At 35.3% G+C, this 20,912-nt stretch overlaps 1 protein-coding gene across 1 annotated transcript in view; it reads right to left on the bottom strand.

The window, feature by feature from the left end:
• pcsk6 (proprotein convertase subtilisin/kexin type 6) overlaps nucleotides 1-18,032 on the bottom strand; it is a 171,957-nt gene extending 153,925 nt beyond the window's left edge. The window contains exon 1 of the mRNA XM_056462598.1: nucleotides 17,515-18,032. Within this exon, the coding sequence (XP_056318573.1) occupies nucleotides 17,515-17,742 (228 nt within the window). The 5' untranslated portion in view covers nucleotides 17,743-18,032. The remainder of the gene's footprint in view (nucleotides 1-17,514) is intronic.
• Between the last annotated feature and the right edge of the window lie 2,880 nt (nucleotides 18,033-20,912).

The raw sequence follows: 20,912 nt of genomic DNA, 5'->3' as shown, positions 1-20,912 counted from the left end.
TATTTTATCTTTGCCATGATGACAGTAAATAATATTTGACTAGATATTTTTCAAGACACTTCTATACAGCTTAAAGTGACATTTAAAGGCTTAACTAGGGTAATTAGGTTAACTAGGCAGATTAGGTAATTAGGCAAGTTATTGTATAACGATGGTTTATTCTGTAGACTGGCGAGAAAAACTGTCGAGGGGCTAATAATTTTGACCTTAAAATGGATTTTAAAAAATTAAAACTGCTTTTATTCTAGCTGCAATAAAACAAATTAGACTTTCTTCAGAAGAAAAAATATTATCAGACATACTGAGAAAATTTCCTTGCTCTGTTAAACATCATTTAGGAAATATAAAAAAAATAAAAATAAAAAATTCAAAAGGGGGCTAATAATTCTGACTTCAACTGTATATTGTATAAGAGACTCGCTTAGTTTACCAAGTAAGTGGATCTAATTGGATTTGCATTGTAAACATTAAATAAATAAAGAAGAGTTTACATTTTTTTATTTTAAATCTTGCACCCAACAAATATCCTTATTTAGAAAATAAACTAAAACTAATACTGAAACTAATAAAAACTAAACTAAAAACTAGTAAATCTGCCTCTAAAAACTAATTAAGACTAACAGAATTTGAAAAACAAAGTCAAAACAAAATAAAAACTAAAATTATTATAACCTTTATAAGCTACCTTCATATAAAGCATTTGTGATAGGGTTGGGTCGACAGATGATGCCATAGTCCATCACCGAAGGCCGATAGACATCACGATGCTGAACCGGCATCGCAATCCTTCGCCCCACCCCTGACGCAGCAGCAACCGGCTCATGAAAAATACACACTCATGCTTCGTTTACACTAATACATCTTAGTTTTAAAATGGCATTTTAGAATAAAAACGATCCACGTCCACACTGGCGTTTCATCTAGCATTTCTGAAAAGCCCTATACCGCTGAAAATGCACATCACGCCACCACACACACACACACAGTCATGCGCTAGAGCGTACGCACGTCTGAGCTCCGGCAGTCAGCGGGTGCTTTGAGCTCAAAACCCCAGAGAGCAGTGCACGTCGGACTGTTTATCAAGGATGCTGATCGCATCTAACTGTCGTATGTTGCATGTACAGCTGACGTATGTGTACATCTTCGAAATCTAAACATTAACTTGTATTTTAAAATAAATGATTTGGAAATACATATTTAAATTAGATCTGCTTACTGCGCGCCTTTTACAGGACATGTGTCAGAAAAGTGAGGGATTATATGCAGAAGTACACTGCTTGACTAATTCATACGTGATTTATCCATTCAAACGTGCAGACTTTCCGTGATTTGAGATCTCATCTTAAGTGGACCGTGGAGTTTGTGTTAACTGCACACAGAGACTAACTTTAATTAGGCTATTTTCTAGCTTCAAGCAAGGCAAAGTTGCCTATGTTCTGTGTCTGGAAATATTTGAATCACATCCAGATAAAGTAGCCTAAATCTGAGCTAACACTGCTTAACAAAACTAATAACTCTATAAATCGAAAACACGCATTTTACACAACTGCAAACACACATTTAACACATTTGTCATTATTTCAATTCAATTCAATTCACCTTTATTTGTATAGCGCTTATACAATGTAGATTGTGTCAAAGCAGCTTCACATAAAAGGTCACAGTAAATAGGAACAGTGTAGTTCAGTTTGTAGTGTTTAAGTTCAGTTCAGTTTAGCTCAGTTCAGTGTGGTTTAAAAATCACTACTGAGAGTCCAAACACTGAAGAGCAAATCCAACGATGCGCAGCTCTACAGATCCCGAACCATGCAAGCCAGTGGCGACAGCGGAGAGGGAAAAAAAAAACTTCACTAAATGGCGGAAGTGAAGAAAAAAATCCTTGAGAGAAACCAGACTCAGTTGGGCTTGGCCATTTTAATTTCTCCGCTGGCCAAACGTCTTGTGCAGAGCTGCAGTCTCAGCGGCGGAGGCTGGAAGCTGGCCTCAGCGAAGGCTTGTCTGTCTCTGGAGCGTCACAGGAATCAGTCTCATGTTCTCCACTCCTCCATGACCACCACAGTAGCTGCTCAGGATACGGCCTGGTCCAGGATTAGGAAACCTTGGGATCATCTCGTTATTTTACCAATGATGCAGTATGGGGAGATTCCTGAGTTTGCGGTAACTGAAATGCCAACACAACAGCACTGGTCTGCAAAAGCGCTTAATTCTTTAGCGTGTATCTGCATCGCAAGTGCCGCACGCCTCTTTCTCTGGTTCTGCACCAAAGCGGGTTGATTTTTAGCATCTGATTTCAATTTTAATTTCATGTTTACTTCTATAACACTTTTACAATGTAGATTGTGTCAAAGTTCAGTTCAGCTCAATTCAGTGTGGGTTAATTTTCACTGCTGAAAGTCCAAACACTGAAGAGCAAAACCATCGATGTGCAGCTCCACGAGTCCCAAACCACTCAAGCCAGTGGTGACAGCGGCGAGGAACAAACTTCACCAATTTGCGAAAGTGAAGGAAAAAAAAAAAAACGTGGAGAGAATAACCAGGCTCAGTTGCGCTCGACCATTTCTCCTCTGGCCAAACGTCTTGTGCAGAGCTGCAGTGTAGGCGCCGTAGGCTGGAGAAGGTTGGACGTCAATCATGGAGAAGCTGCAGGTGGGAGTAGGTCACCGGCTGGTGTACAAGCTGGCTCTTCAGGATCAATGCGGAGACTCGTCTGTCACTGGGGTCTTTCAGGAATCAGTCTTATGCTCTCCACTGATGACACGATGAACTAAAGTGAACATTCTACGCACACCAATGTGATCGTACGCTTCAGGGAACAGCCGGTGCTGATCACATCAGTGTAATCATTCAACAAAGGGTTAAAAGTACTTTTTTTCTTTTATTACTCAGTATTTCTCCAAGTACCACTAGAAGGAAGCCCGCGTACCACAGTTTGAGAACCACTGGTCTAGTATTTTTCCATTGATCATGTCATTCCCAATTGTTTAAAACTGTAAAGCTCTTTCCATCATTTAAGTTAGGTTTACAGTGTGGTATCTTTGTCTCCAGATTTTCATACATTTCTTTGCTTCAGATTTACAGTTGTGATTCTCCTCATAGCTGGTTGGATTTGCTCATTATTTATAAGCTTTAATAGATCATTATGAGCTTATTATGAGGTATTACCTGTGCTCTTTTGACAACTGAGGTCATTATGAGCTTTGATTTTAATGTAAAATAGTTTTTTCCCCTTAGGCTTGTCATATAGTATAAATAAGTCATAAAAGCTGAGTAAAAACAATTGAATTAATTTCAAGTTGCCACAAAAGCACTTTTTTAAAGGGCACCTATGATAAAATCATCTTTTGTAAGCTGTTTGGACAGAACTGTGTGTAGGTATAATGTGTCCACAGTCATATTGGGGTGATATAAAAGACAAAAAGTCTCTCTTTTTTTATTTCCTGACCTTAAAACAGGATGCATTCCCTCCCACTTTGAGGCGGACTGCAACGTGATGTACAAGTGAAGTTTCCCTGCCCACCAAATTGATTGACAGCAGTGCTTAATTTGTAAATTGTGAGGTCCCGGAACAGATCAAGGTAACAGATCTGGCAACAGTGGAGGGAGAGGTGTTGGGATCGAAAGTAAAGAGGGTGGGGGAGTTGGGGAGTGTTGCAGAGGGCAGTGAAGAGGGTTGGGGAGTCGAGGAAGAAAGTGAAGAGCGGGGAGGAGGGGGATTGGTAAAATGAGGTGCCAGATCATTAAGGCCAGACATAATCTGCGGACATTTTTTGCTATTTCTGCTGAGAATTTTGTAAAAAAAATCTGCAGATTTATGTGGGATGATTTTAGGAGTATCATAACTAAAAACTTAATATAAAAAATAAAATAAAAAAATGAAATGAAATAAAAAAATAATACATTTTTAACTTTTATTTAATATTTACATTGCAAATCCAATTAGGTCCACTTAACTGGTAACTAAAGCAAATCGCTCATATAATATCTCTACTAAAAGACAGAAAATATTGTTTTACAATCTGTATTGTAAATAAATCATATGAACATTTTCATATTAATATTATTATATCACAATAATATTAAATGAATTTAAAAACTGAATAAATATAAATTTACACAAGTAAATACATAGACTAAATGATAGGCTAAAATCTGTGGAAATCTGCGGATTTCTGCGTGCACAGATTGCGTGTGGGCCTACCGATCACATTTCAGAGATCCAGATCTGGCTTGTTCTGGCACAAATTAAGCCCTGATTGACATGCGTCTATTAACATGTCTCCATAGTACCGCGTATAATTATATATACAAGACAGGTCGTTCGCAATGCAACCGGATTAAAAGATCTGTTCAGCTCTCTGTGATCATCAATCATCGATCTGTTCAGTCTGTTCAATCTGTTCAGCTCTCTGTGATCAACAATCATAATCAAATGTGATTAAGAATGAGTTTTACAAGTTTAAAACGCTTTTAAAACAGTGCATGTTTGTAATAAAGTAAGTTAAAGATTGTAAAATCGCTGTTATTCATCACCACAGCCGCATGTCAGTACAATTATAAAAGAAGACGCCTCAATGTGGACGTTAAATCAGGTTTATTTTGTACATTAACATGACGGATATCCATACAGAAGTGGATATTAATGTGTAATCTGTCATATTTGCTATGCAAAAACAGTGCAAAGCTAAACATACGCGCTGTGTATGTGCATGAACTTTGTAACGACATTGTGTGTGACTCATCATTGCAAAAAGGCTTGAATTAACTCCACAACAAACACATCAAATAATCATTGGGAAAGTTCGTACAAATGTTACAGGAGATTTGCTTTCATATTTGTTACTGTGCTATTTATCTGACGCAGTCGAGGCGGAGACATACTCTGACAGCCACGTGGGAATGGTGGGCGGGGCGAACTAGTTCATTTGCATTAAAGGCACAGGCAATAAAAACAGCAACACTGTGGTCAGCGCTGAAAATACAAACTTCTGAAAGGTCTAATAAATAATCTGATGGGTGTTTTGAGCTGAAACTTTACAGACACATTCTGGAGACACAAAAGACTTAATAAGATCTCAAATCTTGAAAAAGAGGTAAAATAGGCGCCCTTTAACACCAAAAACTTATTTTTTCTTTCCCAACATATAAAAGAGTTTAACATTAAACATTCCTCAGTGAAAAAAAACCCAAAAAGTGTGAAATAACGTGTCTATCTTTCAGGAAGCCTGTCTATTAATGAACTCTTGTGTTTTTTTGCTCACTCATATTGATTCTCCTTGCTGTCAGGACACAATGGGCAGAACTGAGACGCATGTAAATGCATTAGGCGACAAAGACGTCTTAAAGTAACCTTGGGAGACAATTTTATCTGGGCTTTTAACAAAGAAAAGAAAGAGATCCGCCGCTGTGACGGGGAACTGAGCAATCTCTCCTCTCAAAACCAAGAAGCTTCAAAGCCTTCAGAGATTAGCTGGAGGAGAACATCTTGAAGCCTTGCAGATACGTGATCTCACCGCCGTATTCAACGAGCACCATTAGCGTAGAGGGTGTTAATTTGAACACACACCACCTCCAGATGTCCTTAGGCTCTTGAGTGCATTCCTTACAGTGTGGTTGACTTGGGAAACAAGAGCCGAACGTGTTCAAACAATCCACGGTGAGATTTCTCAAGTTTTTAATGATGCAAACACGGTTGGGAAGGGTTTGTTTAAGGATAAAGAGCAAAACAGGAAGCAATGAATAATGTGAAATCTAAATGCCTTTGTTGATGCTTATAATTGTTAAAGTTTTAAGTAATATCACACATCACACTTCAAGTGTAGCACTGAAATGGCTGGATACATCTAGTCCAGTTGATCGTACTAGGAAACTCTACTTACTGGACATTATTAGTTTGGAAATATAAATAAATGGCGCCAGCAGGAACACTATACAATTCGTCAAACATTAGTCAGACCTGTTTCAATCCTGATTTTCTACCTATTACTCTGCTATTTTTATACTTATATTGGACCATGGGATTCGGTGAAAATCGTTCTACATTTAAAACATTCAGTAAATAAAGTAGGGCTGAAAAACATATTGTTTGAGCATGAATATGGCAATCAGTGTCGAGTGTCGCAGGATTAGCTTATTTATAAAGTTTAAAGACTAAAGATATTATCAAATATTATTCTTTTTTTTATTATTTATACAATGATGACATTTTATACTTTATTATATATGGTGACACGGTGGCTCAGTGGTTAGCACTGTCGCCTCACAGCAAGAAGGTCGCTGGTTTGAGCCCCGGCTGGGTCAGTTGGCGTATCTGTGTGGAGCTGGCATGTTCTCCCACTGTTGGTGTGGGATTCCTCTGGTGCTCTGGTTTCCCCCTCAGTCCAAGCACATGCGCTAGAGGTGAAATGAATAAGCTAAATTGGCCATAGTGTATGTGTGTGCTTGTGAGAGTGTATGGGTGTTTCCCAGTACTGGGTTGCAGCTGGAAGGGTCTCCGCTGTGTAAAACAGATGCTGGAATATTTGGCGGTTCATTCCGCTGTGGTAACCCCTGATGAATAAAGGGACTAAGTCGAAAGAAAATGAATGAATGTTCAATTTTTCACATTAATACTGTTAGATTCCCTAGAAAATCATAAAGCACTGATAATTATTTGTTTTTGGGAGGGCACTGCTAAATTGTTTTGATGATTTAACACCTCTTGAAGTGATTATTTTAGAAATCATTTTATGGTCAGAATTAGCGTTCAATTTAGCATTTTTACTCTGGTACTGTCATGTCCTAAACTAGATGCATTGGTCCAACCTCAGCACAACTAAAACCACAATAACCAAGAAGTAGGTAGCACATTATTGTTGATGTAACTAGATAAATGTAAACATTTTATTTATTTATATTTCATTCATTCATTCATTTTCTTTTCGGCTTAGTCCCTTTATTAATCCAGGGTCACCACAGCGGAGTGAACCACCAACTTATCCAGCATTTGTTTTATGCAGCTGATGCCCTTTCAGCTGCAACCCATCACTGGGAAACACATACACACTTATTCACACACACATACACTACGGACAATTTAGCCTACCCAATTTACCTATAGCACATGTCTTTGGACTGTGGGGGAAACACGCAACACGCAAATGCAGGGAGAACATGCAAACTCCACACAGAAACGCCAACTGACCCAGCCGAGGCTCGAACCAGCAACCTTCTTGCTGTGAGGCGACAGCACTACCTACTGCGCCACTGCGTTGCCCTTTATTTATATTTTACTTATTTAATTTATTTTGCCCCGTGTTGTATTATTATCTATTTACTGATGTACATGTATGTATATATATATTTTTTTTTCCTATATATTTGAATTTATTTTTATATTTATTTGAATTTTTATTATCATTTTATTTTATCACTCCATCTGTTATATGTTTTACAAGAAGACTGACTATGTGTAAGTATGGGCTGGATGGGTGGGGGGTTTTGGGGTTAAACGTTTACAAAAGTGTTTAAAAGAAAAAAGCAGAAATTGGACATTTGTATACAACGAATGCTATTTACTTGTGTTTAATAAATAAAGTTTTTTTTTTATTATTTGTTTTTGCTGGTAATTTATAATAATTTACGCAGATCCACTGCATAGAATCATCCCAGTCGATGTAAAATAATAAGATCTTTCCAAATAGAGCTATTTAAATCATTTGGTGAAATTATATTCGTATCGCAATATATTGCAAAACAAAATATCCGATTTTTCCAATATCATGCAGCTCTAAAATAAAGAATAAAAAAAATCAAATCAGTGAAATATCATGAGCCTAGATTGTTTAAGGTTACAATAAACCAAAATCCAAAACCCACTAGAACAGTTAGGGCTGCACGATTTGGAGAAGAAAAAAAAAAAAAAAAAAATCGAAGAGCCTTTTCAAATTTCCGGGTTTCTCAGTAGCTGAAGGCGTCATGATTAGGTAAACTTAGAGCGCAGTGAATGGGAGAGTACAACAAATGATTTTTTACAGCCCTATTTGCTGTAATAATGAATGAAAAGCTCCACAATGGTGTTATCAAGACTTTCAGAAAAAGGAGAAAAATATATGCGAGACTGATGACGGCAGCCAGAGGTGAGAATAATGTCAAATTTTCTCAGCAGCATTAGAAACACCTCGCATAAGCGGAAATTAGTTTTTTGTAATTTGACGCAAAGATGATATAATACGTTTATAAATGTCTATAAATGTTCATACGTATTTTTAAAAAATCAAATTTTAAAAAATCCTTCAAAGATTTACGATAACATAACAGGCTTGTGGGAAGGGTCCATTGTGATTATCTGATCAAAATTGCGATTTGCAAATTAAAAATGTTATTTACTACCATTTCATAAAAGAGCTACAGGTTTGATGTGGTGGTTTTAACAGCAACAAAGAAAGACCAAGCATAATCACAAAGTACGCTTCACCATGTCATAGTGCTGTCATAATACTGAAAAAGTACTGAAATTTTAAAAACGTCCACTTCCCGCTAGCATTTGAGCGCTGTGACTGTGATTGGCTGTGAAAGTCATCAGTCATCAGTTCACCGAACTTCACCGATGTTTACTGTGTAAACAGATACAGGGACACTGGAGTGTTTTAAAGCCGTGAAGCTCAGTCGGTTCATCAGCGGGTCGCTCGTATGTCAGCTCATAGACAGACCAGCTGATCTTCACCACTTTAAAATGCTCCAGTGTTCCTGTAACAGCATGGAGTTCGGTGAACTGATGACCTTCACGGTCAGTCACAGTCATTTCTGTTAAGCATGTGAACACACTGACTACATTTACGTGAACATCAGTAATCAAATTATTTGCCTTAATCTTATTAAGACAATAATAAGATTGAGGCGTTTACATGAATTGTTTTTTGAATATTCCTTTCATGATCCCGTTTTACATGTTATAACACATTATTCGATTAACGTCATTGCGTCACCGTGCTATCCACGTATCCTCCGGAGTTTTATGTAATTTCGGGTGTTTCATTTTTAATTTGTCGGCTTTAACTACAGTTTGGCACTTTCACTTTCATTCAGGAACATTTCATGCATGCCCCTCTGACAAACGAGATATTGGATGCAACTATGAACTGCTGGAAGAGTGTAGTTTTAACTAAAGTTCATACTGCATGCTGAATTGGAGAAAAAACCTGTGGTCTGGGGTCTTCACTGACTCAGTAGGTGCAGATAATAGTGTCAGGTAGCTGTGTGTGTATAGACTATCCTGTCGCACAAATGCGGCGAAAAGTCCTACATGACGGTAATAGTTTGATTAATGTGTTTACATGTCTGTAGTGAACTTTAATAATGCTACTAAAATTGGCATACTCCACACGTCTTAATTTGATTTCTGTTTAGTTTGATTATGACCTTAATGCGATTAAATTAATCAAAAATCACTATTTAGATGGGAGACTCTTAATCAGAGTATTGTCTTAACTGTATTAAATAAATCGAATTATTGATGTCCATGTAAACATACTCAATGGGTTACTAAAAAAGTCTGCATATACTCTATACCACACACATAAAACGATCCCACTTCTTGAATTATGTCACTGAAATTTCACAAGCCTAGACTTCTAGCCTTCAGTCAAATAAAGGTTCACCAATTCTTAGCCCATTGAGTGTTCGGGTTTATTGGCCAGCGTGTGTTTACAGGTTGTAGTTTTATGGAAAGCGAGTATGGGTGGTCTAATTTTAGTGGTTAAGTCGGAAGTGGGAACAAGCTAAAATTTCCCACCTTCAACCTCAAAGCATTCCTGTCAGCTCGAGATTCTCCAACCTCAACTTGAAGACTCTTCACAACAACAACAATAACATTCAGAATAATGATATATATATATATATATATATATATATATATATATATATATATATATATAGATAGATAAGTATAAAAGGTCACCAAATCTACAATGAACATGGCATAGAAGGATTATTTCGATGAGAACTTTTTTTTTTCAGCTGAGGAATGATACAATTTCTGACATACATAAGCCGAATTCATCCTGCTATAAAGTGAAGGAAAAAAAGTATTCGAGATGTCATGTTTTTTCCTGGGAATAATATTTCTCAAGGAGCTCTTGACATGAAATTGAAGCACATTTTGGTAAAAACCCAAACAAAACAAACATAAAAATAAAACAAAACAAAAACATCTGAAAAATAGTTATGTGTAATAACAACGAAATGACGGAAGAAAGTGCTGAACTACTGAAATGCGTTTAATACTTTATATAAAACACTTTTGGTGATGGCAGCTTAAAGACGCCTCATATGGAAAATGAAGCCACATGCATTGCTCGGGTGTGATTTTCTCACAGACTTCAACAGAGTGTCAAAATCTTGATGGTTCTGTGGGTCTCGTCTATAAAACCTGCTTTATTTTGTATTTTCTATTGGATTCAGGTCAGGTGATTGACTGGGCCATTCTACAGCTTGATTTTCTTTATCTGAATGCATCTGAGAGTTTTCTTGTCTGTGTTTTGGATCATTGTCTTGCTGAAATGTCCACCTGATTTCATCTTCATCCTCCTGTTAATGTAGATGTTGAACTGAAGCAGCTGATATTCATTTACACTGATGAAGGGCAGAGGATTGCTGAAGAACTACTGAGAGATTTCAGCTGCTGTCTGGGCTTTCACTGCCTTTCTACACCTTCCTTTCTTCATGTGTTCAATACTTTTTCCCTGTGTCATTTCATTTTATTACGCATAACTTCATTTGTAAACTAATTAGATTTGTTTTCTTTGCATAAATGAATTTCTTCGGTTGTTATAAACATCTGGTGAAAATTTCAAGTCAACGACACCTTTAGAAATATGTTTTCTGAAATACATGGTCGACGACGTGGTGGCGCCGTAGGTAGCACTGTCGCCTCACAGCAAGAAGGTCACTGGTTCGAGCCTCAGCTGGGTCAGTTGGCGTTTCTGTGTGAAGTTTGCATGTTCTCCCGAATTCGCGTGGGTTTCCTCCGGGTGCTCCGGTTTCCCCCACAGTCCAAAGACATCCGGTAGAGGTAGGCTAAGTTGTCCGTAAATTGTCCGTAGTGTGAATGAGTGTGTATGGATGTTTCCCAGAGTGTTGAATACATATTTCCCCTACTGTATACAAAACAATTATAATAATATGCTTTATATTATATATAAGCATATGCTTATAATAAACAGACTGTTCTTGTGCGCAGCTGTAAAAGCCAATATAGTTAGTGTTAGTCTCAGTAATTAGTTTTTAATGAGCTTCTCACAGATTGGTTGATAAATCTGCACCTACTATTTAAATAAGTGGTTTTAATTCACTACAGTCAAGGAGAAAACACATATGTTATTTTTATTTTTAAAGCTTTAGTTGGTAAAATACCACAGTATAAAGTTTGTTGATGTACTGCTCAAATACTTATAACACCAGATCAGCAGATATACTCCTACTTAAGATGGCATTTTTCATACAGAGTTCGGTGCATATGTATGAAATGAGCTTCAAGATGTTCTACATATGGAACATATACCATTCATTCATTCATTCATTTTTCTTCAGCTTAGTCTCTGATTTATCAGGGGTCGCCACAGTGGAATGAACCACCAACTATTCCAGCATTTGTTTTACACAGTGGATACCCTTTCAGCTGCAACCCAGTACTGGGAAACACCCATTGACATACACACTCGTACACTACGGCCAATTTAATTTATTCAATTCACCTATAGCGCATGTGTTTGGACTGTGGGGGAAACCGGAGCACCCGGAGAAAACAAACACTAACACACAGAAAACATGCAAACTCCACACAGAAATGCCAACTGGCCCAGCCGGGACTTGAACCAGCAACCTACTTGCTGTGAGGAGACAGTGCTAACCACTTTGCCACCGATTATGGTTTATATTATTTTGTGTGTGTGTGTTTATGTGTATTTTTATGTAACTCTGTCCTTAAGGGTGATTTAACCAATAAGCGAGGCCCCTTAGAGCCCCACGAAATCTGGCCCCGCCCAATAAATGTCTAAAAGAATAAATTACACCTATAAATTATATATGGCATCCTTTTCTATCATATTCTGTATGGTGAGGATCTAATAAATAAAATTTTAACATGAATTATTTCGTCTATGCAAATTTGTCCCTTACCCCCAATCATTGAGAAGTCCAACAATTAAATGAGGCAAAGATTTAGTTTTAAAACCAAATGGCTTATATATTACAAATTAATTTATAAAGAAACAAATAATAAAAAAATTTGAGATTGCATTAAGATAATAAAAGTACAACGCATTTTAGGACTTTTGGGCCCTTTGGCTGGAATTGCCCACAAATCAGTAAATCCACTCCTGTCTTTCCTTTAAAGATATTGTATCTCAATGGGTTATTCTTGGTTAAGTAATAATATATATATATATATATATATATATATATATATATATAAATATATACTACCTGACAAAAGTCTTATCTTCGATTCCAGTTGGAACCCGCATGGACCCAAGATTCTCACAGAAATCAGTCAAGTTTGGTCAATGTTAAATCATAGTTTGGGGTTATATTCAGTATGGGGGCGTGCGAGAGATCTGCAGAGTAGATGGACACATCAACAGCCTGAGGTATCAAGACATTTGTGCTGCCCATTACATTACAAACCACAGGAGAGGGCAAATTCTCCAGCAGGATAGCGCTCCTTCTCATACTTCAGCCTCCACATCAAAGTTCCTGAAAGCAAAGAAGGTCAAGGTGCTCCAGGATTGGCCAGCCCAGTCACCAGACATGAACATTATTGAGCGTGTCTGGGGTAAGATGAAGGAGGAGGCATTGAAGATGAATTCAAAGAATCTTGATGAACTCTGGGAGTCCTGCAAGAACGCTTTCTTTGCCATTCCAGATGACTTCATTAATCAGTGATTTGAGTCATTGCAGAGATGTATGGATGCAGTCCTCCATGGGAGTCAAACACAATACTCCTTCTTCCACTGCACTTCCTAATTAAATAATTCAAAATCAAGGCATGATCACGTTTTATTTTGGTCAAATAAGTGTAGTCTAGAGGCCTTTGGCTTTCATATAAGCCACTTCTGATACCAAATGATCACCTAGAAGTCAAGTTACTATTTGTTGTTCCTAAAACTTGGATAGACGACAAGACTTTTGTCAGGTAGTGTACACACATCTACACACATACATACATGTACATTGTCAAATGAGTAACAGATAGAGTAGATTGATTCATTCAGTTTCTTTTCAGCTTAGTCCCTTTATTAATCTGGGGTCGCCACAGCGGAATGAACCACCAGATAGAGTAGATGAAAGCTTTAAAAAGGCAAGAACATCTATGATTGTGCATAACTAGGATTGCAACATCAATAAGCTTGAACTTTGAACAAACTTGAAACGAAAACATAATAATAATAATAATCAAACTTCATGGCATTTCATCGGTCTAATATATCTACGGAGTTACACAAGGACAGGTTGCTTGATCTCCGTGTGCCTAAAGACACATCAATAAAACTGTGCAGCACTATCCGGTTACATTTATACAGCTGCACTTGCATGATTTGGGCTACAAATCACTATCTGTGATTTATTATTAGCCGCTGCACCAAACAAAACACAAAAGTACAATTGAATTTTCCTATTCAGCCAGCGCCAGAGTACGAACTGTACAGTTTGTTTATCCATTTAATTAGTGTTACTCAACTGCATTTTTAATTCAATTGACATTTTGAACAATAAATTAATTTCTTTTGATGGGATCTTAGTGTTCAATTCACACCCTCTACTGAGAACCAATTCCTTCAAGTTACAGCACATTTAAACATAGTCATTTTAAAGAGGAGTTAAAGGGATAGTTCACCCAAAAATGAAAACGTACTCATGACTTTCTTGAACACCAAAAAAGATTTAAGAAAGCTGGAAACCTGTGACCATTGGCTTTCTTTGTAGAAAAAACAAATCCCATAGAAGTCAATGGTTACAGCTTTTCAACATTTTTCTAAATATCTTCTTTTGTGTTCAAAGAAAGAAACTTTTAAAGGTTTGAAACAAGTAAAGGATGATTAAATGATGACAGAATGTGTATTGTGTGAACTATCCCTTTATTCCAGAGTTATCTGGCGTGTTTAGAAAAGCAAAAAGTTTCAAAATTTCCAGTTTGTTGTTTGTAAATGTAAAAATAAATCAAAATAATGTGCAATCTGACCAAAAACAGAAATTTATTTAAAATACACTGATATCTTGTATAGTTGTCAAGAAATGCATAATTAGGCTATACCTCACTCAAATGAAAGAATATTTGACTTGCTGAACAGTAAAGGCTGAGCAAATGATGACAGAATGTGTATTTTTGGGGTGAACTATCCATGTAATCCTGAGTTATGTGGCGTATTTAGGAAAGCAAAGTTTTGAGATTTTCAATTAATCGTCTGTAAATGTAAAAATACAAATAATTAGCAATATTGACCAATAATAGATGATTTTAAATACACTGATATCTTATAAAATTGTCAAGAAATATATAGTTAGGCAAATCATCACTTCCTCGTGCGAATTAAGAAATATTTTAGGCTAATTGCTGAACAAATGATGACAGAATGTGTATTTTTGTGTGAACTATTACTTTAATCCAGAGTTATCTGGCGGGTTTGCGAAGTAAAGTCTTGAGATTTCCAATGAATCGTCTGTCAAAGCAAAAATAAATACATAAATAAAAATTATTTGCAATACTAAGTTGACTGAATAATAATAAAGAATTTAAACTACACTGATACCTTGTAAAATTGTCAAGAAAAACATAATTGGGCTAATCATCTCTTCCTCACTCGAATTAACGAATATTTGACTTGCTGAACAGTAAAGGCTGAGCAAATGATGACAGAATGTGTAAATATCCAGAAAAACAAACAAAAAGCGCTCAGGGGTAACTCAAATATTTGATCGGTGCTCTTTGGGTGAGGGATTCATCAAAACATCAACAGAAATTAGTCCAAGGCAATCGGAATATGTGGAAAATTTAAAAAGCCTTTATTCACATGGCTTAATCTTAAAAGAAACCTACGCGTTTCGGCAGAGATCTGCCTTCATCAGGGTAAACAGTCAAATGACAGATGACAGAATGTGTATTTTTGGGGTGAACTATCCATATAATCCTGAGTTATCATGCTCGTTGGCAAAGCGAAGTTTAAAGATTTCCAATTAATCATCTGTAAAAGCAAAAATAAATAAATAAAACTAATTTGCAATACGAGGTTGACTGAACAATAATAGAGAATTTAAACTACACTGATACCTTGTAAAACACATTGGGCTAATCATCCGAATTATCTGGCGTGTTTAGAAAAGCAAAGTTTCAAGATTTTCATTTTATTGTCTATAAATGTAATAATAAATCAAAATAATGTGCAATACGAGGTTGCCTGACCAATAATAGACCATTTAACATGCACTGATATCTTGTAAAAACTGTCAAGAAATACGTAATTGGGCTAATCATCTCTTCCTCACTCGAATTAACGAATATTTGATTTGCTGAACAGTAAAAGCTGGGCAAATGATGACAGAAGGTGTATTTTTGTGTGAACTATCCCTTTAAACTTAAGTTATCTGGCGTGTTTAGGAAGGAAAAAGTTTCGAGATTTCCAATTAATCATCTGTAAATGCAAAAATAAATAAAAATAATTAGCATTATTGACCAATAATAGACAATTTAAACTACACTGATATCTTGTAAAATTGTCAAGAAAAACATATTTAGGCTAATCAATGTATTTTAAGCTAAATAAACTCAAGTTATTCAATTATTCATCTGTAAATGCAAAAATAAATAAATAAAATAATCATCAATATTGACCAATAATAGATCACTTAAAGTACACCGATTATCATGCTTGTTTGCAAAGCAAAGTTTCAAGAATTCAAATTAATCGTCTGTAAATGTAAAAACAAATAAATAAAAATAATTTACTTGGTTGACTGACCAATCATAGACCATTTAAATACACAAATATCTTGTAAAATTGTCAAGAAAAACATTATTAGGCTAATCATCTCTTCCTCACTTGCCGAATATTTGACTTGCTGAACAGTAAAAGGCTGAACAAATGATGACAAAATATGTATTTTCGTGTTAACTATTCCTTTAACCTTGAGTTATGCGCGTTTGCAAAAAAAAAAATGATTTGCAATACTGACCAATAATAGACCATTTAAAATACACCGATACCTTATAAAACTGTCAAGAAAAACATAATTAGGTAAATCACATCTTCATTACTCAAATGAAAGAATATTTGACTTGCTGAACAGTAAACGCTGAGCAAATGATGACAGAATGTGTATTTTTGTGTGAACTATCCCCTTAACCCTGAGTTATCTGGCGAGTTTAGGAAAGCAAAGTTTCGAGATTTCCAATTAATCGTCTGTAAATGCAAACATAAATGAAAATAATTTGCAAGATGAGGTTGACTGACCATTAACAGACCATTTAACATGCACTGATGTATTGTAAAAACTGTCAAGAAATACATAAATGGGCTAATCATCTCTTCCACACTCGAATTTACAAATATTTGATTTGCTGAACAGTAAAGGCTGAGCAAATGATAACAGAATGTGTATTTTTGGGGTGAACTATCCATGTAATCCTGAGTTATCTGGCGTGTTTAGGAAAGCAAAGTTTTGAGATTTCCAATTAATCGGCTGTAAATGTAAAAATACAAATAATTAGCAATATTGACCAATGATAGTTTATTTTAAATACACCGATATCTTACAAAACTGTCAAGAAATATATAATTAGGCAAATCTTCCTCACTCGAATTAACGAATATTTTAGGTTAAAATATTAACCTGATGACAGAATGTGTATTTTTGTGTGAACTATTACTTTAATCTCGAGTTTTCTGGCGTGTTTAGAAAAGCAAATTTCGAGATTTCCAGTTAACCGTCTGTAAATGCAAACAAATAAATACAAAGAATTAACAATACTGACCAATAATAGATTACTTAAAATACACTGATATCTTGTAAAATTGTCATTTAAAGCAGAATTAGGCTAATCATCTCTTCCTCGCTCGAATTAACGAATATTTTACAGCGTGAAAGTTTCTGCTCATCCTGTACTGCGAGACTTCGCTTATTAAATCAGCCAAGCTTTGAAACAGTCGATGATTGGTTGACTGTTGCTAAACAACTCTCTGTGCGGTTCTAGCACCGGGTTGTTTACATTTTAGCACGACGATTATCGCTGCCTGTTCCGATTAAAAACCACAACTGTGAACCGCTACGTGGAGAAATATTTTCCAAGGAACAACGCTAAATGTAGTCTGTAAACCCTGAAGAAGAAGAAAAAGTGAGCAGAATGTAAACGTTTGCGTAATTTACGCATGATCCGACTTGTGCTCTCATTCCAATGATGCGGTAGGCTATACTACGCTCGTGAACTAACAGCGCACCGACTGAGCCATTCAAATAAAATAAACAGATAAAAACACACTCTCTTACCTGACCCAAATTAGTAAAGCCATATTTTGAGGCGAGTTTATCAGCTTGTACCGCTCCTCCGGGGATCCGAACAGCCCAGTGATTGGTGTAAACGCGAGAAAGCGACGCTAAATCCCAAAGCCAAAAAGTTGACAAAACAAATCCAACCAACAAACGCATATTTGCTCGTTGATAGTCCAGCGTGTTCGGTAAAGGATTCGTGCGAGGAGAAATCAGCTCCAAACTCATCAAAACACAACACGAGTCAGCAGCAGATGATCATCAAACCTTTAGTATTTTACATCCAAACCATCCCGGAGTTACTCCTGCTTTATTCTCTCGCGTGCACAGCAGCGCATCCCTCCTCTTTTGCCTTCATCTGGGAGCTAAAGTTCAATAAACCTGAAATACGGGTCCCGTTCGGCGACAGATGGAGATATAAAGTGTTGTCATGTAAGCCTATGGCAGAGAGAGCGAGAGAGAGAGTGTGTGTGTGTTATTGAGGTTAGCGGCGCAAGCTTATGGCGAGTGTGTGCGCGCGCTGCACTTGGCAGTGTGTGTCACATTCAGATTGACGCCAATAAAGGCGTTTTTAATCCTGTGTGAGATATGCAGATAGTTTCCTTTCAGCTTCACACCTCAGGTAATTCACTTCGGATCCAGTCATGCTGCGTGGTGGTCAATTCCACACAAAAAAACACGCTGGGTTGTTGTGAACTGGCATTGGGGCGAATGTGGATTAATCCAAGTGTTTGTCATTTAAATTTTATTTTAAAAATGAATAATGTTAGGTTTGTCCACGTTTTAATCCAGATATTTTTTGCGATTTTATATTGAATTAAATTAAATTAAATTAAAATAGGCTACAAAGCAAAATAAATGATAATGTTTGATATCAATACAATTATTTACTCTATAATTATTCAGCTTACATTAAAATGTGTGCTTGTAAACCAATATTGGGTCAAATATAGACTGTTGGGTTAAAAAGTGTATTTTAAATATAATTAAAAAATTAATTAAAGTTGTGTTTGTCCTTGTTTAAATCTAGCATTTGTAGTGACAACATTTTTTTATGAAACCTAACTAAATTAAAATAAAAAGCAAAGTAACTAATAATTAAATAGTAATAGTCCAGGCAGTGTGTGTATGTGTGTGAGTATATATATATATATATATATATATATATATATATATATATATATATATATATATATATATAATTTATTCATTCATTCATTCATTTTGTTTTTGACAATGTCGCCACAGCGGAATGAACCGCCAACTTATCCAGCACATTTTTACGCAGCAGATGTCCTTCCAGCCACAACCCATCTCTGGGAAACATCCACACACACTCATTCACACTCATACACTACAGACAATTTAGCCTACCCAATTCACCTGTACCGCATGTCTTTGGACTGTGGGGGAAACCGGAGCACCCGGAGGAAACCCATGCGAATGCAGGGAGAACATGCAAACTCCACACAGAAATGCCAACTGAGCCGAGGCTCAAACCAGCGACCTTCTTGCTGTGAGGCGACAGCACTACCTACTGCGCCTAATGAACCTAATGAAATTAAATATTACTGCAAAGCCAAAGTGACTTTATGAATAGTTTCATATTAAAACAGGAATCATCATTTAAAATTATATGTTTAAAGAAACTCATAAACATTAATTATTAAGCTCTATAATACAAAAAACTAGTAAACTATAACTAGTAAATCTATAATACAAAAGAACTAGTAAACTATAACTAGTAAATCTATAATACAAAAGAACTAGTAAACTATAACTAGTAAATCTATAATACAAAAGAACTAGTAAACTATAACTAGTAAATCTATAATACAAAAGAACTAGTAAACTATAACTAGTAAATCTATAATACAAAACAACTAGTAAACTATAACTAGTAAATCTATAATACAAAACAACTAGTAAACTATAACTAGTAAATCTATAATACAAAAAAACTAGTAAACTATAACTAGTAAATCTATAATACAAAACAACTAGTAAACTATAACTAGTAAATCTATAATACAAAACAACTAGTAAACTATAACTAGTAAATCTATAATACAAAACAACTAGTAAACTATAACTAGTAAATCTATAATACAAAACAACTAGTAAACTATAACTAGTAAATCTATAATACAAAACAACTAGTAAACTATAACTAGTAAATCTATAATACAAAACAACTAGTAAACTATAACTAGTAAATCTATAATACAAAACAACTAGTAAACTATAACTAGTAAATCTATAATACAAAACAACTAGTAAACTATAACTAGTAAATCTATAATACAAAACAACTAGTAAACTATAACTAGTAAATCTATAATACAAAACAACTAGTAAACTATAACTAGTAAATCTATAATACAAAACAACTAGTAAACTATAACTAGTAAATCTATAATACAAAACAACTAGTAAACTATAACTAGTAAATCTATAATACAAAAGAACTAGTAAACTATAACTAGTAAATCTATAATACAAAAGAACTAGTAAACTATAACTAGTAAATCTATAATACAAAAGAACTAGTAAACTTTAACTAGTAAATCTATAATACAAAACAACTAGTAAACTATAACTAGTAAATCTATAATACAAAACAACTAGTAAACTATAACTAGTAAATCTATAATACAAAACAACTAGTAAACTATAACTAGTAAATCTATAATACAAAAGAACTAGTAAACTATAACTAGTAAATCTATAATACAAAAGAACTAGTAAAACAAAACTATTGGTATTGTAAACTAAACATTTAAGGCATTCTTAATAAGCATTTGGTAAGCATTTTCTGATAAATTCATTTTCATTATTGATATCTGCACCGTTTGGCGTTTGTTTTCCACTACGCACGTGAGCTGGCAAAAGTCCTGCATCTAACCAGTGTTCATGCAGACATTTTAGTATTGTAAAACTAATAAAACAGTGTGCATATCTCATTACAATTCTATTTCTATTTTAAAATCAGTAAATTAAATGAACTTTTGAGTGATTACAAAAGGTATTGTGTGAAAATTGGAGCAAAAAAGCTGTTGTGAAATGTTCAGCAAAAATGGATATTTTGATTTATTTTAAAGTGTTTTTTATTCTTTATTGTAATTGGAAAATGTGCATTTACACAACAAGAAACTTATTTTAAAAACATTTTTTTGCAAATAAATTGACTCATTTTGGATAGAGCAAAATGCTTTTAAATAGCTCTTGAAGGAACACATTTGACACTGTTAAGGTATAGTGTGTCTTGTCACTGGATCAAGGATCAGATTTGTAACTTTGATGAAGGTACAATATTGGATCTGCAGGTTTTAAAAACCAAAGGTACATTTTGGTTTCCCATGGTACAAATCATGTCCTTGAAGGTACAAACTGCAATG

The sequence above is a fragment of the Danio aesculapii genome, chromosome 7, assembly GCF_903798145.1.
Source record: "Danio aesculapii chromosome 7, fDanAes4.1, whole genome shotgun sequence".
Lineage (NCBI taxonomy): Eukaryota > Metazoa > Chordata > Actinopteri > Cypriniformes > Danionidae > Danio > Danio aesculapii.
The sequence above is the reverse complement of the archived record's forward strand: the minus strand, read 5'-3'. Positions and strand labels throughout refer to the sequence as shown.